General features: G+C 37.4%; 1 protein-coding gene across 1 annotated transcript in view; it reads left to right on the forward strand.

Moving 5' to 3' along the window:
• The window catches only part of LOC140169312 (ATP-binding cassette sub-family C member 5-like), a 51,479-nt gene that overhangs the window by 11,434 nt on the left and 14,910 nt on the right, over positions 1–25,135 (forward strand). The window contains exons 3-15 of the mRNA XM_072192570.1: positions 5,026–5,172; positions 6,381–6,528; positions 8,625–8,858; positions 10,292–10,465; positions 11,450–11,597; positions 15,592–15,740; positions 16,775–16,892; positions 17,283–17,349; positions 18,013–18,058; positions 18,371–18,580; positions 19,471–19,578; positions 21,644–21,907; positions 24,520–24,789. Coding sequence (XP_072048671.1) covers positions 5,026–5,172; positions 6,381–6,528; positions 8,625–8,858; positions 10,292–10,465; positions 11,450–11,597; positions 15,592–15,740; positions 16,775–16,892; positions 17,283–17,349; positions 18,013–18,058; positions 18,371–18,580; positions 19,471–19,578; positions 21,644–21,907; positions 24,520–24,789 — 2,083 coding nt within the window. The remainder of the gene's footprint in view (positions 1–5,025; positions 5,173–6,380; positions 6,529–8,624; positions 8,859–10,291; positions 10,466–11,449; positions 11,598–15,591; positions 15,741–16,774; positions 16,893–17,282; positions 17,350–18,012; positions 18,059–18,370; positions 18,581–19,470; positions 19,579–21,643; positions 21,908–24,519; positions 24,790–25,135) is intronic.

Below are 25,135 nucleotides of genomic sequence, written 5' to 3' on the forward strand. Positions count from 1 at the left end.
TTACGATGCTTCACGAAATGGATCCCAGCCGGCGCTGTCTATTATACATGTTATATTGATTAAAATAGCAATTAAAAACGTCTATTGGTATATATTTTATAAATGCAAAATACTCTATTGTGTAACAAAATATTGTAGTCGGCAAAGAAGGTAGTATCATATCATTTAACTGAAGTACAAGCAGTTTTGAAAAGATTGTTGTTGAGTGAGATCCTTGAACATGTTGAACGAGAAATAAGATAGCAAAAGAATACCCTTTGCCCGAACAAGTTGGGATGGCTTAGTGGACAGAGCGAAGGTGTGCAGTGCGGAAGGTTGAGAGGTCGATCGATTCCCATGTTATCTTATCGATGATGTGGAATTTTTCAGTTCGTTTTCATTTTCTTTTTTCCTCTCCCTTTGTCTTTAATTATATAGGCATAAATGAATGTCAGCTTGAAGGCCCACTTTTTTCATGATTTATTTCTTGTTCATGTTTAAGCCTAATCCTATATTCGAGTTCATATCTTTTTAAAAAAATGCATTTAAGTTCAGTAGCTTTCAATATGAAATAATCAAATAAAGCATGTCAAACTTAAGTAATTTTTAAAAGTTCAAGAATATAATATAGGCCTATCAAATAAAGGAACGTCAACACAGATTTTCACGATTTTTAATTGGACTAGACCCTCCCTATCGGCAATATATTTTATGAGCTTTTATGCATACATATCAAATCATGAGATGCACGAATTTCAAACCTAATATTTTGGCATATTTGTAATTTTTACACAATGTCCAACTTACACCTCGGATTACACCTAATTGGAATCAGCCAAGTTCGTTGTCTAGATAGAGTAACTAACTTTGATGTCTTATTAAGACTAATCCCCCATAGAACACCACAGTTAAGCGGTCAAGATTATTAAGTGTTTTCTTTCATTTTTATCTCGCTACTTCTGCTTCAAATGTAAAGTGAAAACCTTCCTGACAGTTATTTACTAATATTATAAATATTTTTATAATTTTTGGAATAACAAAACTTCAAATTGGAGTGGTATATTATGGCTTTAATAAAAATATGAAAACTAGGATTTAAAAATATGAGTTAAAATCAAATCAAAAATCAAAGGGCGGTGCTTGCGGGGTTCGAACCAAGATCGAACTTCCAAATACATGTATTTACCACTAAGCCATACCAGAGATATGATTAATTCGGTGACAATAATAGCAATGTTATACCCACTCAGTGGCTAACTCGCGTGATTCTATTTCTGGAATGAATTAAGGGGTTGTTTGGAATGACAGGTGAGTCAGGGGTCAAAAACAAAATTTTTACCTTTTTGACCTCAGCACATGTGTATGTATGATCTGCCATACAAAAATTAAAAAACAATACCTCAAAGTATCATTTTTAATGTTTTTGTCATAATCACGCTTTTCTACAAATTTCATCTGTTTGTACCGGGGCGTGTCTGTTGCCAGGTAGGCCTACATGACAGCATAGACACACGTTACAACCTTGAATAATAATACAGAATGACGTTATATTCTTCTTAACCTATCTTAGAACTGCCTATTATTTCAATTGTTATACTGTTCTGGTTGGTTTATTGCATATACTGTATAGAAATTATGCAATATGACGTCGAGCATGACAGAGTCATCTTCATTCAAATAAAATTCAGGTACCCGTAAGGTACCACGGAGCAATTCGCACGATAATACAATAAAACAGATGAAAGGTATGAATGGTTGTGGAATCGAATTGCAGACCTGTCCCTCTGTCACCTTAGAACTGCATCTCGTAGGCAATGGTAGGTAATAAACCAACCGGAACGATATAACAATTGAAATAACAGCATGTCTTGGTCTCAATTCAAGATGTGCAATTTGGACACACCTACTCGTTGGCTGATTTATACTTCAACAGTTCCTCAAAGTGATATCAGAAAAGCCACTATCTCATTGTTCATTGGCCCGCAGTATGCGCTCGCCCTGGGGCACTCAACTTTAGAATTGATGGGTATATGTGCCTACATTTTGTACAAGCGTCGCGAAGTAGGCGCATATCAGTACAAAACGTTGGGGTTTTTTTTTATAAAAAAAAGGGTCAATTATGTACAATCAAAATGAAAAAGGGGTCATTGGGTATAATATTTTGAAAACTGAAGGTGCCTGGTCATCGGGTATAGTCGGCTTCAAAAGAGGGGCATATATTGACAGGCACATACCGTCACCTCTAAAGTTGATGCCCCCGGTGCTCGCATTATATTTTGTTCATGGCTCGGCTTTTAAAACTCCCACACATCACAATAAGGCTATTGAAAAGTGTATAGAATAGCTAATGATAGACTGGTCCCTGCGATTAGTCGCGGACCCGAGCGACAATATAGTAAACACATCGAGTTTATAACACAAGTGACAGTAGTCGTGAATTATGGAGGGTTTCATTGAACTTCTACCAGCAAAATATGGAATAATACTAACACAAGACACCAATCGAGATGATGATACCAGCCATAATGGAAGGCTTGTATTTGACCTTCTTATGAATCCAATTTCGTGGCGAGAAGTTAAAAAGGTAATGTATATTTCAAGAAATTTGGGTTCAAAAATTCCGTATCAGCTCGTATCATCAATTCCGTAAATATGGCGTATAGAGGCACAACTTGACAATAAACTGAACTATTTAAACGTAAAGGACGCACTGGATACACATAAATTTGTGTTTCCTTGCTGGCGGAATAGTTGTAAAACTCTTTTTTGTCAAAAAAGTTGGACAATTTATGAATTATGATTGGCAAAATAGCGAAAGGAAATAGACTTTTCCAACCATGTAAAACTACACTGGGTTGTTGACATGGTCGACATACATTAAGACATACGCATGTTCCTAAAGTAGGAGGTAAGTACTATAATTAATTGTTTAAAGTGCTCAACATACCAGCAAAAAGTCATAGGGTCATCAGAGTACAGGGACTTTGTGAAATACTGGGTACAAAAATAAAGTGCGTGAGCCGATATGCAACATCAAATATAAAAGCCGATTTACATAATTTCCCATGACCTTACAGAAGTGATCGTGCTCAAATATAAAACTATAGAGTTTGGTCCTTGATATGCACCATCAATTGTGTACTTGTGATCAATATTGCTAGGCAAACAATCACAGCAAACATGCCAAAATCCTCCCATTTCTCCTCCATTTACACACATATAAACCCATCCCTTAACACCGTCCAAATAATGTAACATATGCTGACTTTTAAAATTGTTTGAACGTTGGGAGTATTATTTTCAAGTTAAATAACCAACAATGGACAATTGACAATGAAAGTTTCTTTGCAGGAAAAACATCGGCCGTACAATATATATGGCGTGACAGTAGTCACGCACAAAGATAAACATTTCAACATGTTCAATATGCGACTAGAAATATACCCCAACCAAAAATCACGAAATTTTCAGGCAAGCTAACTTTAGTTATTCTACAACATGACACCCATTTTTTAATTCCGGCGCTTTTTCTTGCTTGATGATATGAACATTTTTGTGTTCGTGACATGCAATTTGTCTCATTTTCCGAGCTACTTTGGACATGTTCAAGCTTCTTTTTTTCCATTTAATTCAACTTTTACACGTTATTTGTTGCTTTACACAAATGTTTGATATCTTATCTGTGGTCAGGGTACATAAATGGAGCAATATACGACCCGTGTCTTCCATTTCTGGAGCTATCATGATGCAGTCATGTCTACAGTAGAATTCATCTCGACCTTTGCAGGACTTAACCCCATTAAAAGCTATTAAACCAAGATAACACTCATTGAAACAGCTCAACTGATTAAATCGGATCTTCTCTGGCTGTGCACATGTGACTGTTTTCATGTGCGATATCGCAATAAAGTTTGCGTATTATAGCTTCAGTTGGGTAACCGATTATAAAGGAAACGAAAGGAAACAATGGTATGTGTACTTTTGTTCACGAAATGAGACAATGGCGTGCTTTTTGTAAACCAGCATTCTTGAAAATGAGCAACATAATGATTGTTGACTTAACACGGTTTGGAAATAATTTCTTCATATTTTTGGTGTTATCTGTCGTTTACATATCCTTCCTAAAACACAAAAGTACGACCCTCTCCAAACACCTAAATTAGCTAAAAATTTAGGACATGTTACAAAACTATATTGTCTAGAATTTTAGAAGAGTACTTTTAATATTGGCCGGTTATTTTTCACACAGCGACGTTAACTAGGCAATGTACTATTACCTATAACATTAACTAAAACACCAAAGTATACGAATATTTCCAAACATCTAAATTAGCTAAAAATTTAGGACATGTTACAAAAACTATATTTTCTAGAACTTTAGAAGAGTACTTTTAATATTGGCCGGTTATTTTTCACACAGCGACGTTACTAGTCATATCCTTATACTTTTAACGTAGGGCTATTTGTAGAGGTCACGCGTCAATGGGAAAGAGCACTGTGCATTGTGTATAGGAAAACGGACAGTAACTGCAGTATGTTTTGATAAAAAGCGTTTGCCGGCTAAAATTTTAACATTGTGTTACGTAACCCGTGTTCACCAACCCGTATAAATTTTCTGTCGAACAAAAGAGGTCACGAAGTTGCTGTCGTACTGGCATGGGATGAGGAAGAATGGGGTGGGGCAAGGCAAAAGAGTTAATTGATTCATTTGAGGTGTTTTAACAGACTATGGTGATCGTAATTAGGTACGGGTATTGGTCACATACGCATTTCTCGTACATCATATACAGTGAATGTTGTTGTGAGTATCGCAATAAGTTTGTAGGGATGTCGAGACCGGTCTCGGTCTCGGCCCTCCTGGTCTCGAGGTCTCGGTCCGAGACCGGATTCGAGACCAGTAAAATAGCACCATTCTGGTCATTCTGGTCATCTCACACGTTATGGCCAAATATATGTGTTTAATATAATTATTTGGATGCAAGCTGCATTTCACGGAATGAAATCAAAATTTAACTTGTAAATTAAATTTGAATGTCTTTGTTGCAGGCTTCCAATAGACAAAGCTAGCTGGTTTTCAATCCTCACCTTTTCATGGGTTACGCCACTGTTTATCAAGGGATGGAAAGGAACCCTGAAGACAGAGGATCTAACAGTTGCTTCATATAAAGACTCAGCCGAGATGAACAGTCACAGGTTTGTAAGAAACAATTTATTTTACTATGAAAGAGATGGATGTTGGCATCATCACTTTTTTAAAGTGACCACATAAAGGAGTATTTCGTGATCATAGCATCCTCTTTTATGACAATTGCTAGTCGACATCCACGAAAAAAGTTTATTCAAAACATTTCAGTTGATTCCGATTTTGCGTTTGCGAGATATGCATGATTATAGGTATATTATTACACTGCTTCACTGCAAATAAACATTATTTAGCCAGAGGTTTCCAGTGGTATGAACATCTCAACCTGTCCAGGGGTGTTTTTTTTTTCAAAAATGTACAGTTACATTCATATCATATGCCATATTCATGCCATTAAAGTCATATTATAACATTTGCTGAGGAGAACGACCTCAAAAAATGTCAAATTCTGATTTTTACACGATTGTAATGTACTTTAGTAAACAAGATTCTCTGCAAAAAATAAGACTTTATGTGCTGTAGTTTTGTCAAAATCCAAGAAACGCACCAGTGTATAGACATCAAGAAATGCAATAGGCGTCAAAACGTAATATTTGTAAAATCGTGGAAAAGTCTGTCCCCTACTTAGTCTTGGGTTAAAGTTTATGAGTTAGGGTCAAGATATAGCTTGATCAACATCGACGGTTGAGTGCATAGCAATGTAAGAGCTGTGGAGCTTCTAGTTGAAAAATGCGCCTCTTTGATTGTTTTTACCTCAAGTGTTCCCTTCATCCAATTTTTTTTATCAAACGAAAGCCAACACTTCCCCCTAAAAACACTTTTCGTCACTAGGTCAACAGATACCACAATTCAATGTAATAGCAAGGCGAATGTGGTAAATCTGTTGAAAACTTCCTATACAAGCACATTTTTGACCAAAGTGTAGGTTTTAAAAGTCAAACCCTCAAGTGTTTCTTAATATATTTTTCAATATCATTAAATGAAAAAGCAGACTTATATTGTCCATACTCTGGCGTCACTAGTATGAGCAATGGTCAATTCTCTTTAAATTGCAAATCTTGTGCAAAAATTTACTATTTTCCCCTGTTTTGTCATACGGTTGTAATTTCAATGAACTATGACTTTACTAAAGAGCGCTAACAAATTGATATGCAACTTCAAATTAGCTGTTATAACTTAAGATGCGTAGGCCATTAGGCATATACACATACTATAAACGTATGCATTTTGTAAGATTAATTTTACTTCTTTACTTCAGGCTTGAGACAAGATGGGCTCATTTACTTACCAAGCATGGAAGTAAAGATGCGTCACTATTCAGTGCGTTGTTATATATCATGCGAAGCCTCGTCATCTGTAGTACAATCGCCCTTGCCATAGCAATCAGTGCAAATTTGGTCTCTGCGGTGAGTAATAGAATTTGTTTGTTTGTTTAAACGGCCGCTCCGTGTGGAGACGTCTAACAAAATGCTCAAGCCAGGCTAAAAAGCCTATATACGCATATGCTGGCCTGTATGGAAAGAGAAGTGAGAAACAGATTTGAAGACAAAGAACAAGGAAAAGAAGGCCACTCCCAACAATCAAGTTAACAATTTTACTGTCAGCCTTTTGGTCAAGAGAAAGGAAGTGCTTAAGGGGGTACTACACCCCTAGCCAATTTTTTGCTTATTATTGCGTTTTTCTCAAAAATTCAGCAACTCAAGGCAATTAGTTTTTGATTTATTGATCAAATATTGGTTTCCCTCATTTTTGACTGTAGCTCCACAACTGTTGTCTGTGCTGAAATAAAATTCCCAGTGTAGCAGTTGTAGTCCTTGCCCCTATAATATACATATCTTACTTGTCACCAATGCTCTATATTTTTTGAGAAAAATGCAAAAATAGGCACAAAATTGGGCAGGGGTGTAGTACCCCCTTAAGAGTATTCTGACTGTATTTCTGTTTTTGTCCCTGTGACATGATGCTTACATCAACGTCAAGGGAGCAGTTCTAGCTTTCAAATACCGTTTGTTTCATTCATTTTGGTTTCGGCAATCCAGCGATCTGCTTCACTAAACACAAATGTGTTTCGCCATTTTAAGTCATGCACAAAGCGTGCGTAAGAGGGGGAGGGGTAACAATTGTGAGCATGTGTGGATAAGAAAAATGGCGATTTGTTTGAGCAATAAAAAAGGGAGTGAATAATTATGGTATTTTCCAGCATTTTATTCATAACAGTTTATAAAATTTCAATGAAAGTTATACTTTGCCGTGGGGGAAGCAGTGTATACACCTGTACTACGATATCCAAAGAGTTATTTGGATATCTACCCAGCAAACACAAAACGTTTTCGACATCATTCGCAAAAGGTTAAAAAAGGTTGTCAGAAAACGTTTAAATAGCTTAAACAGCTTAAAGCCGTATCATACTAATGTATACAGATGCTTTTGAGTCTTTTGAGTCATATAAAATGTATCTATTTCTGACAAGATTGTTGGCGCTATTTAGATACTGGAAATTACTCTTTCAGGCTTTTAATAAAAATATTTCCTTTTATTTTTTTGATGAAATATGTAATATAAAATTTCTTTGTTGCTTGTTTCACCTATTCCATCTGTTTAAATGGCAGTATTGATTACCTACCCCTTGAAATTAAGAAATATGATGATAAATAGCGCCATCTATAGTTTGCATTTTCTTAATAATGAAGCCAATTCTATAGATGAGGTGACATGTGTTTACATTTGATACGTTGGTCTGTCATCAAAACTGTCAGGCACAAAACACTATAGTTTACATGGAAGAAGTTGATTTGGTTTCAAAGCAAATAATACAAAAAATGGTATCAATCTTGTTTATAAATGCATTAAGCTATATACATAATATCACACAAAACTTCAAAGGTTTTTAAAAGTTGAGTTTTAAAGAGATTTATGTGGTCTGTCATAGACACTTCTGTGTTATTTTGCCTGCTTTGAAACAACAGAGGGCGGTCCGAATGTAAACATGTGACATCATAGGTCACCTCATCTATATACATCGAACAATCGTGATGAGAAGCCAATGTGCAATCAAAATGAAGCATGTACATGAAAATACCAAATAAATGAGACTTGTAGTTTCAGTTTCATCAGTTTCATTTATTTCACCATGTTTTTGTACAAGTACAATGAAAGAGAACTTAGTAATTACATGGCGGGCAAACCAAAAGGAGTAGTATGGGTCGTGCATGTACTATTCACCTCTGTATAACCCCATGGGCAGTGGGCACTACTGCCTTTCTTACAGTACCTCTGATTGGTTAATTGCATTATAATCATCAGAGTAACCAATTGAAATAGATCTTAATTAAAGCCTTGAGTCATACTATACTGACCATACTTGGCATATCTCTGATTGGCTCAATCATCATGACATAGGCCTTTTCCAACCAATCAAAATAGTTCTTAGAGGCCAATATTTCTACAGGTAGTGCACGTGCCTATGTGTTTCAATAACTTGTTGTCAATCCATTTATTTCAGACCGTCGTAATGCGTAGACTCATAGCCTTTACACAATCACCTGAACCTGACTTTATTTATGGCTCTCTACTAGTTGTTTCGTTCACAAGTCTCCAATTCACAAGGGTTACTTGTGTGAGTCTTGCAATGTACTTGAATGAACGTGGGGCGGGAAGGATACGAGCAGCATTGGTGGCGATGGTTTATCATAAAATATTACGATTGCGCAGTTTAAAGGGAAAATCTGTAGGAGAGGTAAGCTACCGTTTATTAAGTAACGTAACCAGGACTTTTTCAGTGGGTGGGGCAAAAGGTGAAGTAGGGAGGGGCACTCACATAGGGCTATTGTTTTTTTGATAGGGGATTGCCACTGCCAGTTCTGAACGTGAGGTTGAACTGATCGGCCATACAAAAGAAATCTGTGAAAATGGCATCTTGAATCCCAATAGGGCTGTGAATGTGGTCCAGGAAGCTGTTTCATATCAGTGCAAATTGTGTCAATTGGACAACTGCTTGGTTACTGACATGTGTTTAGAGTAGAGTATTGAGGCAATCCTGTGTGTAATTTTGTTTAATTTTGATGGACAGGATTTCTTTTTTTTGGCTTAGTGTAGTTATGGCAACTATTGCTATAGAAATCTCAGAATATTGAACAGCAACCAGATCATTACTCTGCTCTGTACTACATGTATACCCACGTACTGAAAAAGCACAGCATTATCGCGCTGTATAAACATGATAAAGGAAACCCAACCTACACTACAAAATTCCTGGCCGCAGAGTAACGGAACTCTACAGTCACCTCCGCCGTCACTCCTTAATAAATAAGTTACCGTATGGTGACCGATGGAGTCACTACAGGAGAGTAACCACATTGGAAACAAAGCAGTAGGGTACTATTAGTACAGTCTGTCTACTCTGAAGTACAAAGTACCGACGCAGACGCACACATTGTGCCGACTTTGAAGACACGCATACCTGCAGCAGAGACGCAGCACTGCGAGCTGTTAACGCGCTGTATACGCGGGCGTTGTCACTTTGTACTTCAGAGTGGACAAACTGTATAGTGCATTAGGGTCAAAATCGTTACACAAGTGACAAAAGTGCCAAATTGTGTACCCAGGTTTGTATGACCCCAAAGTTTATGCAAATAAATGCCACTAAAATATGGACATTATTTGGCCATTTTGGGGCTAAAACCCTAACCCTTGGTATGTACATATCATAGGCTCTCCCTCTCGCAGACAAAGAATATGCCCCAGGAATCTCAGCTAGGATTCAACATCACCCATAGTGGGTAGGAGAACATGAAAACTAATATGAGATACTGTGAAAACTAATATGAGATACTGATATGAGAACATGAAAACTAATAAGAGATACTGTATAAGGACAATATTGTTCAAGGTTGCGCCGCAGGCTTACAAAGAGACAATATTGTTCAAGGTTGCGCCGCAGGCTTACAAAGAAACAATAGCAATCAAGCTTAAACTTTAAATTAGCACCCGATAGAGGGCAGGGCCTGAAGAATGAGGGAAATTATGGGGTAAATATTTAACGGAATAAACTGCATAATCATATTATTTAGATTTATTCCGTTAAAAATCTTATTTTCACTTATCAAATTACTAGTTTTTATATTCTATGGTGTCAAATAGCACTAATGTTTTTTCTTCCCTTTTCATCAGCTCATTAATCTGTGTACAAACGACAGCCAAAGATTGTTTGATCTCTGCAAATATCTACCAATGGGAATTGTTGGAATCTTTATTTGTGTGTTCAGTCTCATTGCCTCTTACGTAATCCTTGGATGGACAGCGGTTCTAGGGACAACATCTTTTATCATGTTCTATCCACTACAGGTCAGTGACAACAAAAAAGGGGTAGGGTGGGGGTTAGGGTGCAGTTCAATATGAAATATACAGGTGTACCTGTAAGGCTGTGAGACTTTAAAATAGGAGTTTTAGTGAGAAAAATTAAAAAGGTATTGGATGATAGATGGAATTTTGGCGGCATTGGTTGAGAACAAAATTCAGAAACAACCCAAAAAAGCCTACAATGTTGTTTTAATAGCTCTAAAATTGCTAGACCACCTATTTTTCCATTTGATCTGTCACTTACTTATTTGTTACTTATTTAGAAAAACAAAGAAACTTTAAGCCATTTAGAACTAGAAATTCGATTTTCCAGGTTTCTGTGGCGCTGTTTCGGTTCTCACCCAAAGATTCCATTTAAAAAAAGGTCATGTTCTCACCCAATGACCCCATATTTTTTACATTTTGCTCTCACCGAATGCCAAAAATCATGCTCTCACCCAATTACCCCATATTTTTTTATATTTTGCTCTCACCGAATGCCCCTTAGTGCGAAAGTGCCAGCCCTACACCTATATCCATTTCAAATTGAAGTGCCCCCCCCGGACTTAGCAATCTGATATATGTTTCAAAGTGCCCCCCTAAGGAGGGAAATAAAGAATACGATTAGATTCAAAATAGTCAACTATAATAGTTTAACGAGTACATACTTAGTGTGGTAATCATGACTTGTGACTATATTACCTGGTCACAGTCGAATATCTTTCGCATCTCCACAAATGCATACATAAAGAAAAAGATTGTTAATATTAGGGCCTTATGCTGCTAGAGTACACATCATTTTATGTCTATGTAAATGTTGTAGAAATTAATGTTATTCGGGGGGGGGGGGGGTTAATTTTGATTGAAGACTAAAGTCTTAAGAACTAAAATGGTGCGTTGAGTGACTTGAGTCCGAGTTAAGTCGAGTCATTTGATTCGAGTCGTTACAATATTTTTCAATTGGTTTTGTTTGTATTTATTCATATACAGATGTTCTTGTCCAAACTGATAACTCACTTCCGTCATCGCTGCATTAAAATCACGGATAAACGTGTACGTCTCATGAGTGAAGTTATCACTTGCATTAAGCTTATCAAGATGTACGCTTGGGAAATTCCATTCTCAAAGCAAATAGGAGGTAAGATCACAACCCCATAACTATGATCATGACCCTATTTTCATAGTTTTAGTGGGGAGTAATAATTCCAACATAATTTCTTTGACTTATGTAAAAAAACCATTCTTGCACAATAATATCATCAGGACTGTTCCATAAAGCAAGGCACCACAATAAACCGAGACGAGAACCAGTACAATCTAAGTCACATCTGTGACGACCAGTTGATGGAGAAATCGTCTGGCAACTCCGTTGCTAAGCAGTGATCAACAACAGCTGTTCAGCTATCATCACATCAACAATAGCATTGAAAAAGATAGCTGGTATCTATAGCTTTCGCAACATCTGCACATAAGTGTGTTTAACTTGGACTAGTATATGAAGAAATATACTGTAAATGACCATGGTGAGCAATGTAGGTCAAAAAGATAATACACAATCTATATTTTATTCTCTCAATATGAACATTTAGAATTTGGTAAATAAACCATGAGAGTAGTCAATCATTGGGATATGTGGGTGTGTGTGTGTGTGTGGGGGGGGGTGTCTGTCTATCCAGCTATGCGTTTCGCCGCGCTTCGACGCATCGATGCGATATTTCGGATATGGGTAGGTACCGGGAAGAGTATGTCCTTCGGCTGGTTTTAAAGGTCATCGGAGGTCAAGGTCAAAGGTCGTGGATTTCAAACTTTGTCCGATCGGGATCAAACTTGGTGGGCGGAATATTTAATACCAGGGAAATACAATGACCGAAACGAAATCGAGGTCAACCAAAGTCAAAGGTCATCACGGAGGGGGTTAAATTTAAAACCTTTCCCGATCGGGCTCAAACTCGGTGGGTGCAATCCAATACAAGTGAAATATATGTGCGAAATAAAATTAAGGTCAACCGAGGTCAAAGGTCATCACGGAGGGTTCAATTTCAAACTTCGTCCTATCAGGCTTAAACTTGGGGGGAGGGGAATCCTGCATATGAGGGGAACATGTAAAAAATATAATCAAGGTCATCAAGGTCAAATGTCATACCGTGGCTAAATTTTCAACTTCGCCAGATTGACTTAAACTTAGTGAAAGTAATTCTCCATATTACGGGAGCATGAACGAAATCAAACCGAGGTCACTTGAGGTCAAAGATCAAAAGTTAGAGTATGCCCAATCGGGCTTAAAAGTGGTAAAAATATCCTCAATATAACGTGAACATGTCAAAAAGTCAAAAGGGTCACCAGGGGTGAAACAGCATCGCTATCGGTTGCTCTCTCACAGCTACAGGTCAAATATATTCATAATAAAATAATGCAATATTGGATGCCTGGTTTTAATAAATAACACACATTGGCAGCACACAATTATATTAAACACATGTATAAAATAAAACTGATTTGCTTTGTGCGAAACAGATCAAGCACAATAATGGGAATAAAATATGAGCTGACTTGAAATGTATAAATCGGCGTGTTTTTGATTTAAAATAATATGACACATGGTATTTACACATAATGTAAAATCCACACAATGAATACTAGAGGCTGACTGATCAGATGATGAACTATTGACCTGTGACGCACTTGATGGTATGACGTCACAAGAGACGACCTTTCAAGGACCTACGGCACAGCAATCAGGAAGCAAGTGTGTCACAGGTCAATAGTTCATCATCTGATCAGTCATCGTGATGATGCGTCTTGGATGAGACGCGATACTGTCGCTATCAAAATAGTAAGTCCAGATGAACAGATTCAATACTCATATTATCCCTATATCTTCGTGTCAAATATTGCCGTGATAGTACGGCGAATCCACTCAATATTCAACAGCTACGCATGGCGATTTTGTTCGAGATGGGCCGAGTGACTCAGGCTAAGCATATCACTGTATCTGTAACGATATGATATACCGCAGCGTTTCCATTCATACACGTTTTTACGACCTGCGCATGCTCAGTACCCATAGACGTTGCCATTATAAGAAAATTCGATTTGTTGTCAGGTAAAACTCAGGTTTTGTTTTCAATACACTAACTGGAAGTTCAATACACTCAGCTGCGATTGTTTTTTTCTTTCAACACATATTTAACTGCATTTTGACCTAAATGTTTTTAAACTGACCGATAATAATGTGGTATATTAAACTGTTTGATAATATAATCTTATCAAAAGAACAATGATAGCCCATCCAGCGCAGACCCACGTGTGTATAGCACTGGCTGTAGCATATTAAATAACAAGTCTATGGAGCATATCGAAACACTATACAACTGTCTTTATCTGCGTCAAAAGTAGAATATTGATTTAAATGGAATTGAATACATCTCTACATCTGAGTTTGTATTACATCACTGAGCGATCTAGCTTTTAACAATTTTTTTTAATTGATGTGACATATATTGTAAGATGTGACATATACCGTATTGCATTTTATTACATTGTACAAGAAGAAATATCCCCTTACAAATTGCGTTTCAGAGCAACACATTTCTATGTATCTAAGCTTCCTGCACGCCGGAAATTTCGTGTCCTCTTACACGTAGGGGATACACCAAAAATTATGAATGGCCAAGAGGTCCAAAAAACGTGTAAGATAAACGTGTAAGGTTACACGTGTAAGATTGCATCTTACACGTGTAAGGTTGCATCTTATACGCGTAAGATTGCATCTTAAACGTGTAAGAATGAAGCGGGATTTTTAAATTGACGAATCACAGAGTAAGAAATCACAAACAACCTCACGCGTAGCAATCTTCAACCAATAATATGTAAAGACGTTTTGTGAGTTGTATTACCCATTTACCCACGACTTCTTATACGTGTAAGATTTGGATTTTAGTGATGGACGATACGTGATATTATTGGCGGCGTACAGAGGATAAGGAGAGCTCGTCACCAAAACCGTAAATGAGGCATTTTCTAATTTTGTATGAGTGCTACAATGTCATGCATTTTATGACGAATCTCTGTTAGGAATTGTTCCGACTGTTGGTCCGTCATGGTCACATCCCGATTTATCTCACCTTTTGGCTACTTTTTTCAGTTATCTGGATTTTTCGACACTCGTCGTACCAGTCAAATCGGAATACCGTCCACCCCTTTCTTACGCGTATAAGAAATGCTATGGCGAGATTTCATTGGTTGAAGATGAATACGCGTAAGATGATAGGTTGTTTGGTGTTTAAAGATGGGTTCTTTATATGATTTGTCAATTTAAGCATCCCGCTAGATTCTAAGACGTATAAGATGCGATCTTACACGCATAAGATGCAATCTTACACGTGTAAGGTTACGTATAATCTTACAAGTTTTTTGGTCCACTTGGCCATTCATAGTAGGTTTATAGAACTAATAAGGGCTGGTGACTCAAAAATTTTTTTTTAATTTTTAATTAACAATCAAAATGTTCGCCCAATATAAGTTATGTAATGCAAAGTTTTTGCGCGCTCCGCGTTTTGGTTCCGGCAGTGAATAATTTGTCTTGAGTCTGTGTAGGCAGAAGAGGGGGGGGGGGGCTAATAGGAATCTAGCCCACGATAGGGTCATACAAAATTTAGAAAAAAAAAATGACATCCCCTTATCGTTGGAAAATCGCATTTGGCGACCATATTTTACACGGCAAATCCCTACGCACAAAAATGCATCAGAAAATATTAATTTGCATCATTTATCAGCGCTTCTAACTCACATCACCAAGCTCATTATGAATACCAGAATAATCCGCCTTGAAGCTATCAAAATATCACTCGGTATCTGGTTATCTCACACAACAACTCATGCAATCCCAGGTCAAATATAATCCAGGTTAAATCTGAGTCAAATCGATTTGGGAACACCGCCACTTTTTTAAGATCAACTCTAGTGGTTACGACACACATTTTGATTCCCGTTACAGTAGCATGCCCCAGATGATGATTTTGTACATATGTTTCTGGTTTGATTTGTATAGTAAAGTGATGAAAATGATTGTAATACTAAATTACGTATTGAGGTGAATTCAAACAAAATACTGTTTCTTCAATAATTTTCAGCTATACGCAATCAAGAACGCAGTGTTCTAGAGAAGTCTGGCTATGTACAAAGTCTCAGTACTAGTATGCTACCTGTAGTGTCTATTATGAGTGCATCATTTACCATCATCCTTCATACATCACTTGGCTATGACATAGATGTACCACAGGTTTGTTTGTTTGTTAATATATTTATAATTATTAGAGTATATATCAATGTGAAATACAAATGATATATCCTACTCGCGAGCGTACATCAGTTCTCGCGCGACTTGTTTATGACCTAAAAGCCGGCATATGTTTATGCCCGCCTATCGACCAATCACGCATGATGTTGTATGAACGATGGTTAAGTCACATTGTGTGCAGTTCGAGATGAATGGTATAAAGAAGATTCAAAGTACATGTATTTTCAATGCAAGCATTTTCTTTGCTTTACATCAGTTGTTCGGATCAAAATTAAAAGGGGTGAAAACTAACATTTTGTGGCAAAGAAATACAAATCTATTTTTATGGAAATGTTACAACGTGGCTTTACCCCATTATGGAACTAGCATCTTCAATTTTCCTGTAACAAAGAACTATTGTACTTCAAATTGTCCTGATCCTGGAAGAAACTCGGGGAGCAAAAAATGACTGCGAAGGTTCATTGTGGTAGATCTAGGGTGTACACTGCTTGGCTGCAAGTCCCTGAATTGTAGTTAAATAGTTTTTGAGTCATTTGGGGCTACTAATGGTCAGTGCGTAATCTCCTACACAGGGAGTGTTCATATCAAATGGAGTATCAGGTAATCCTATTGAAATTTACACTCCCCAGCTGTGTCGAAATTTAAGGTCATGTCTTCCATGTATGGATTTCAACTGGAATAGAGGTTATCCACTTTACTCATGTGTGACTTCTAACAAACGGCGCTGGTTCCCGTAGTATTCCTCATTCAAACCAATTCAATGCACGACCTCGGAGTTACCTGCATGACTTTGGCGGGCTATTTTGAAGCAATCATGGTTGCACATGCAGGTAGTTCTTTTGAAAGTCCTAAACAAGGTATAGCAGTCGCTGATAGGATATGCAACTTATAGAACACGGATGACCTCTATAGCCCAATGTGCCAAGACCCCGTGGGTTTGGCGTAGTATACTATAAATCACCAAGATTTATTTTCTGGTTCAAAATTGATGCTTCTCTTTTATTCATTCCTTACAGGCTTTCACCTACCTAGCATTACTGAATGCTACTCGTGTTGTTATAACGGGAACACCTATGGCTGCCAAGGCAATTGCAGAAACACTTGTAGCCATGCCACGGGTAAAGGTAAATATTGGCTGGACATAATCAGGGGGCAAGGGTTAAGGTGATTATTGGCTGGATATAACCAGAGGTGTGGACAGGGGTTAAGGTAAATATTGGCTGTATAACCAGGGGCACAAGTTAAGGCAAGTATTGGCTGGACATACGAGAGTGGGTGGGCAGGGGTTAACTTGGTAAATATCGGCTGGACATAACCAGGGGCACGATTTAAAGTGAGTATTGACTGTACCTAACCATATTTTATCCTGTATGGATCATGGAAGCGTTGCAGCACTGATTTTGTTCTTAAATGTTCCACAGGGGTATGGCAGAAATTGAATAGCTTTATGGGACTTTTGAACCTGTTGGGCATGGTGTAGACTGCTGTTACCTGCCTTGATGTCAAATTTTTGCGTAACACCAGGTGTTATAATAAAAGTCAGAATTAAAGATACTAGAGAGATTGCGATATCCAAACATAGGTTTCAGACGTACGTTGATCTATTCAAAACCACTCTCCTGTATCGTAGCGAGGTCACATATTTAGCCAGTTTTGAGGACTCTACAGGTGCGAAATCAACGTCGATAAATAGTTGAAAATGCACAAAATTTGTCCATTTCACAATATGTTAAGGACAGTCAATGATAATGAACATACGAAGGAAAGTCAAATTACTATTATGATCCTTTTTGTTTGTAACAATGTGTGTGATACTTTGCGTACAAAAATGACATTGCGATTTCCCATTTTGGATTCCAACGTAGTATACAACGCAGATGCTACGTTGAAATATGCTGATTTTACCTCATGTCGAAGTTTATGCAACGCGCCCAATTTACAGGACGAAAAAGTCTCATTTTGAAAGTAAAGTCATGATATATGGATGTAGTGATCTTTAATCTACCAAAATATATGTTTTTGGGCAATATAAAGTTATTCCCTCACAGCATATTTGCGCTTTGGATACAGTCTCTCTTTTCGCCACTGCTTCTTGGTTTTTAATTTCTTTTCACGTTGATGCTTGTAGCTTACAGGAGGATTTAGATATCTGATGTAAGAGTGATTGATTGATTTATTGATTGATCAATTGAGTGGTTGATTTATAATCATGTTATGATGATGAAAGATATGCCAAATCCATTGATGTTTGTAGCATACAAGAGGATTTAGACATCTTAGCTCAGGGAGATATAACTGAGGTAATTGATTGATTGATTAATTGATTGATTGATCGATGAGGTTATGATGAGGGGATTGATAGAGCCATTGATGCTTGTAGCTTACAGGAGGATTTAGATATCTTAAGATAGGGGGATGAAACTGTGGTAAGACTGATTGATTGATTTATAATGAGGTTATGATGAGAAGAGATATTGACTTACGCTGTGGAGAACTCTCAGTACAAACTATCATAAATTTTCTTGTCACCAACTTTATGAGCTTTGTTAATGATAGCTTCAGTACCATTTACATGGTAGAGCTATATCGTCATCAAAATATACTTTTTACAGATCGGCGAAAGGGGTATTAACCTCAGTGGTGGTCAGAAGCAACGTGTTAGTATGGCGAGGGCGCTTTACTCGAATGCGGATGTGTATCTATTAGACGACCCTTTAAGTGCAGTGGATACTCACGTAGGACAGCACATCTTTAGACATTGCATCAAAGATGCATTACAAGGGAATGGAAAATCAGTTGTATTTGTCACTCATCAACTACAGGTATGTTTATTATATGTGTGTATCAAAAAAGATCGGATGCATTTATAGGCTGCTATATGTTTCCCTTCTTACATAATAGTTAAGAATAAATTAATACGAGACTCATCTCAAGTGGTGGTCACTTTAAATCATCCCCAAGTCACATAAAATGTTCTCCTAAACCATGTGATGTTTTGGAGTGACCACCACTTGAGATGCGTTTGGTATTTATTCGTAGCTATTATGTGATAAGCAAATATTTTGATGGTGTAATTCTTTCACAGTTTGACTAGAGATTATTTGACCATCTAAACCACGCTTTCAAATGTAGATGAACTTTTACTATGAATGGCCAAGTGGTCCAAAAAACGTGTAAGACAAACGTGTAAGGTTACACGTGTAAGATGTAATCTTACACGTGTAAGATTGCATCTTATACTCGTAAGATTGCATCTTATACGTGTAAGGTTGCATCTTACACGTGTAAGAATGAAGTGGGATTCTGAAGTTGACGAATCATAGAGTAAGAAATCACAAACAACCAATCATCTTACGCGTAGCAAACTTCGACCAATATTATGTAAAGACGTTTTTAGATTTGTAACCCCCACGACTTCTTATACGTGTAAGAATTTAGTGATGGACGATACGCGATATACCTGAATTGTATGCCAAAACTCTGTCAGGAATTGTTCTGATTGTTGGACCGTCATGCACATGCAGGTAGTTCTTTTGAAAGTCCTAAACAAGGTATAGCAGTCGCTGATAGGATATGCAACTTATAGAACACGGATGACCTCTATAGCCCAATGTGCCAAGACCCCGTGGGTTTGGCGTAGTATACTATAAATCACCAAGATTTATTTTCTGGTTCAAAAATTGATGCTTCTCTTTTTATTCATTCCTTACAGGCTTTCACCTACCTAGCATTACTGAATGCTACTCGTGTTGTTATAACGGGAACACCTATGGCTGCCAAGGCAATTGCAGAAACACTTGTAGCCATGCCACGGGTAAAGGTAAATATTGGCTGGACATAATCAGGGGGCAAGGGTTAAGGTGATTATTGGCTGGATATAACCAGAGGTGTGGACAGGGGTTAAGGTAAATATTGGCTGTATAACCAGGGGCACAAGTTAAGGCAAGTATTGGCTGGACATACGAGAGTGGGTGGGCAGGGGTTAACTTGGTAAATATCGGCTGGACATAACCAGGGGCACGATTTAAAGTGAGTATTGACTGTACCTAACCATATTTTATCCTGTATGGATCATGGAAGCGTTGCAGCACTGATTTTGTTCTTAAATGTTCCACAGGGGTATGGCAGAAATTGAATAGCTTTATGGGACTTTTGAACCTGTTGGGCATGGTGTAGACTGCTGTTACCTGCCTTGATGTCAAATTTTTGCGTAACACCAGGTGTTATAATAAAAGTCAGAATTAAAGATACTAGAGAGATTGCGATATCCAAACATAGGTTTCAGACGTACGTTGATCTATTCAAAACCACTCTCCTGTATCGTAGCGAGGTCACATATTTAGCCAGTTTTTAAGATTTTCAACGTGCGAAATAAACGTAGATACATCGTTGAAAATGCACAAAATTTGTCCATTTCACAATATGTTAAGGACAGTCAATGATAATGAACATACGAAGGAAAGTCAAATTACTATTATGATCCTTTTTGTTTGTAACAATGTGTGTGATACTTTGCGTACAAAAATGACATTGCGATTTCCCATTTTGGATTCCAACGTAGTATACAACGCAGATGCTACGTTGAAATATGCTGATTTTACCTCATGTCGAAGTTTATGCAACGCGCCCAATTTACAGGACGAAAAAGTCTCATTTTGAAAGTAAAGTCATGATATATGGATGTAGTGATCTTTAATCTACCAAAATATATGTTTTTGGGCAACAATAATATTTAGGGAGCACAAAAATACAATTAAGTTTAAGCAGCATGTTAAGTCAAAATTTTAGTCAAAATCAAAAGCGGGCTGTTTGAATCAGGCAGAGACACAGTAGCCTGCACTTACTGTTAATTTTTCAATCACTATGCCCTCTATTGACCTAGATTCGATTAGATCAGATTGATAGTCTTTATTCCACCCGACCTGTTCTCCTCCATGACAAATGAGCACAATCCAGTTTGGAACCGAGACTAGCAATATTTAACACCGTATTAACGTACGTAAAAACGTACGTGAAAACGTACGGTCCGCGTGCTGCGTTTGGAACATCGCAATATCTCTAATATAGTTTGCGTTCAACGTCACCTGCCAATTCAGAATTTGTTTGTTAAAGAGTTGTAGGGATGATGTCTGAACGCAGCAGAAAACACGGTGTCTTATGACTATTTTTGCACCTTCAAACATTCAAATCGTCTGAAAAGTTAGGTCTTGGGTCGTAGTGGAAAACATTGTGTCTTATAGCTAGTTTTGCTCGTTTAAACATACAAACCACCCAAAAGTTAGGTCTAGCGGATTCCTTATAGATTTCGTACAACAGCACCACAAACAACAGTGTATTTCATTTTGAATCAGCCTGCACACCCGCAGTGTGGGAGATTAAAGCCATATTATAACATTTGCTGAGGAGAACGCCCTCAATAATTTTTTTAATTCAGGTTTTTACACGATTGTCTGCAAAAATCAATAAAATTCGAGATTTTGAATAAACCGCCGAAACCGTCGTTTTATTATTACGATAGAAATATTAGTCGAACGCGTATGCGATGTCAACACACCCCTACGTACACGACGGTGCGGGACACACACGCCAGAGGATCGTACCATATTACAACCGCCGAAGTAACATACATTGGCGCTAGTAGTAAATTCCAATAAACCTCACTTGTTCGGCTCAAAATTAAAAGGGGACATATCTGACAGTAAATGCTAACATTTTATTGAAAATGAATACTAATCTATTTTTTAAAGAAATGTTATAATATGGCTTTAATGTCATGTCTTCCATAGGGGGTGTATGTATTTCGACAGGAATAGCCCAATGCCATTGGGGTGTGTCTTTATACTTTTTAATCAAATATATAGTTTAATTCAATTTACGTTATACAGGAATTATTGTTAATGGAAGAAATAGAACCCATTCAAAACAAGCCTGAGAACCTAGCTAATGCCATAGAAATCAGCAATGCCACATTTGCATGGGATAAAGAGAGTACTAGCTCATCAGAGTCTATCATTGCGAGTTTACAGCAACAGCAGGGGGAAGGGAAAGATAATCAGCAACAGCAGAAGAATGGAGAGATGGAGAATTTTCTTGATGGTAGCTCAAGTGTGGTCACATGTCTTTTTGATATGAATTTGGTTGTTAAAAAGGTACGTATTGGGGGACATTTTATTTCAGCAAATTTGATTGAAGGAATGCGTGTGTTGGTAGAAATGTGCCTCATACGAGCGTAAGAGAGAATAAGGACGTCTCAGCCACTTTGACCCAAAGTGGCTTCTGGTTCACATGAATTTCATGTGAACCGGGAGCCACTTCAAGTGGCACATACCTTTGCAGACTGTAACAATAAAAATTATACGCTTTTTAGAAAAAATAAAAGAGATCATGGCACCAATGTTATATACAGTAGAATCAGTAACATCTTGGCCAACAGAAAAACTTTAAACTTGGTTTATTTACTAGTTCGGGTTCAATCATGCTCAACAAACTAAATCTGCCAAAAAACGAGTTGGGCCAATTTTGATATTTTCGCTCATATCAAACTTGCATCGCTTAAATTGATTTTCATGATTAGCAATTGCATTTGGGCTCTTCAGAAAACAATGGGTCATGGCGTAAATGTGACATACAGTAGAATTTAATAGTAATATCTTGGCTAACAGAAAAACTTGACTTTCCCAGCTCAAATGGTATTCCCGATTTTACTTTATCGCTCGGGCCACTTTTTGCACGTATCATTCTGTCAAATGAACTTTGCTTATCGTCAAAAATTTGAACAAAGGTTTTTCCCAATTTTCTTTCACTTAATTGACATTAGTAAATAAATAATATGAAATTTCAAATTTATAAATTAAAATACCATTTTAAGTGTCCTATTGTTTACAATTACTCATCTGTTTAGAGCAGATGGTTCTTGATTCAACTGAATTCAGTCACTTTTGCTATACAAACTGACGTTTTATCTTTTCTGTTTGCTCTATTGTTCAGAAACGAAAACGCAAGGATTATGTGAGTTGATCTGTTCCTTGAATTCATTATTAAGTTTGAAGGACCAATCAGCTTATTTCAATAGAGATGGATGCCTGTTGTTATTAAAGGCTGGATAAGACAAGATTATGGAACACCCACAGTGTGTGGAAGACCGGTGTTTTTAGTGGTCTAGCGTCCCTTTCGCTGGTCAATGAATGACAAATAATATACATTTAAAATAGATTTGAGTCTGGCAATTTTGCCTGAAGCAATTATCAGATTACCAATTCCAATGAAAGAAATCCAATTAGTTTCACTTCAACGCACTTCTTTGGTGTTGCATATTACCAAGTTTTAAGGTGTATTTGGGACGAAAATAATTCCCCGTTTCATCTCTACATAATCATATGACCGATTTTTGCGCGATTGCACGAACACGTATACGTAATTCTTGGCAACACTGATTACTAGTGATTAATGTATATTTCTACGCTGGGCTATTTTCACGAGCCACTCCCGCCTAGGCTGAACACCCAACGCAAGTCAATTGAAGCCGTACAATGTATCGCAAATTTACGACCGTAAAATTTAGACACTTCTTTTGTCTAGATTAGCATCAACCCTCTCATCTCACGTTTTTCATGTCAGAAATTAACATAACTCCCGAAACCGAAACAGAAGTTATCTTCGTTCAACTTTTCTGTAGGCAACAAAAGACTAGAATAAAAGGATTGTTCACACGTACCATGCTAACACTTCAAAATAACAATGAGATCCGAAACCGAAAACTGAAACCGAAACAGAAACAGAAAAGGTAAAACGACGGTATGGCACGAAAGTGGCCCAAGCTGTTTTAGGACTGCTAATTGAGGACCACCATATTGAAACAAATTAAAGCTTGTGTAGTAGCTTACAACCTTGACAACCAAGTACTGAATACAATCATTAAAGTGGTAATTTATGATTTTTAAACTTTTGATCTCAACACAAGATTAGACATACCTCAAATTTTCGGTCGTAACTTCGACCTTCATCGGGAGACTGGCAACCCAAGTTTTGGATCAATGACCTTTTGGACACTTGACCCCAACACTTGGTTGTAGACTCTTGGTAGCACGATGTGAAGGTTTTTGCGGACATCAAGGGCATGACCTCTTCCGGGTACGGTGTACAATACCTCCAAATATTTTGCCTACATCTCAACGCCCAGACATATTTTTGTATAATGAATCTGCCCAAAGGGCTTTGATTGCCGAACTCACTGTTCCTTTTGAACAAAATATAAAAACATCTCATGATCGTAAGCAAAACAAATATTCCGGTCTTATTTCTGATTTTAACAAGGGGGTGTAAAAACAAATCTAGTTTGTTTTGAGGTTGGTTCTCGTCCCAGGGCGCTCGTGGCCTGGTCAGTAAAGATAACGTGTCTCGTGTGCGTTCCATTTTCAAATTTTGCAAAGCTACAGTCACCAAAAAGGTCACCAAAGACATTTATAAACTAGCATTGTTGGGCTCATACAGTATAAGAATTGTACTAGGAAAGAGCCCTTGTGGGATGACCTCGAATACCTCAAATTGAACATTGTTTAATCATGTTTGTTGGCTCTTTTAAATGATTTTTATGCATTTCTTGTATGTGATGGTTTGTTTTTGCTTCGTTTTCCCTGCATTGGTCCATGTCCTAAGTGTTGTGTGTGCTATTTAACCTCTTGTTTGTTAATAAAGTAATAAGATGATGAATTTCCAACTGCTATAAAATTATATTAACATCATATTTTTGTTTCAAATAAAGGGTTCTCTTGTAGGTATTTGTGGTAGTGTCGGCAGTGGTAAAAGCTCATTAATGTCCACCCTACTAGGCCGTATGGTAAGAATGAATGGCACCATAGCACTGGAGGGTTCCATAGCTTATGTCTCACAACAAGCATGCATATTCAATGCAACTGTAAAAGAAAACATCTTATTTGGTGATGATTATGATGAGGAGAGATATGCCAAAGCTATTGATGCTTGTAGCTTACAGGAGGATTTAGATATCTTAGCACAGGGAGATGAAACTGAGGTAAGAATGATTGATTGCTTGATGATGAGGTTATGATGAGGAGCAGCCGCGGCGCCCTGAAATTCACTTTGCACCCCCATACCCCCGAAAAAATCCCTGGTGACGCCACTGATGAGGAGAGATATGCCAAAGCCATTGTTGCTTGTAGCTTACATGATGGTTTAGATATCTTAGCACAGGGAAATGAAACTGAAGTGAGATTGTTGATTGATTGATTGATTGATTGATTGATTGATTGATTGATTGATTGATTGACTGATTGATTGATCAATTGATCAATTGATTTATTGATGAGGTTATGATGAGGGGAGATATGCCAAAGTCATTGATACTTGTAGCTTACAGG

This window comes from Amphiura filiformis, chromosome 14, assembly GCF_039555335.1.
Source record: "Amphiura filiformis chromosome 14, Afil_fr2py, whole genome shotgun sequence".
Lineage (NCBI taxonomy): Eukaryota > Metazoa > Echinodermata > Ophiuroidea > Amphilepidida > Amphiuridae > Amphiura > Amphiura filiformis.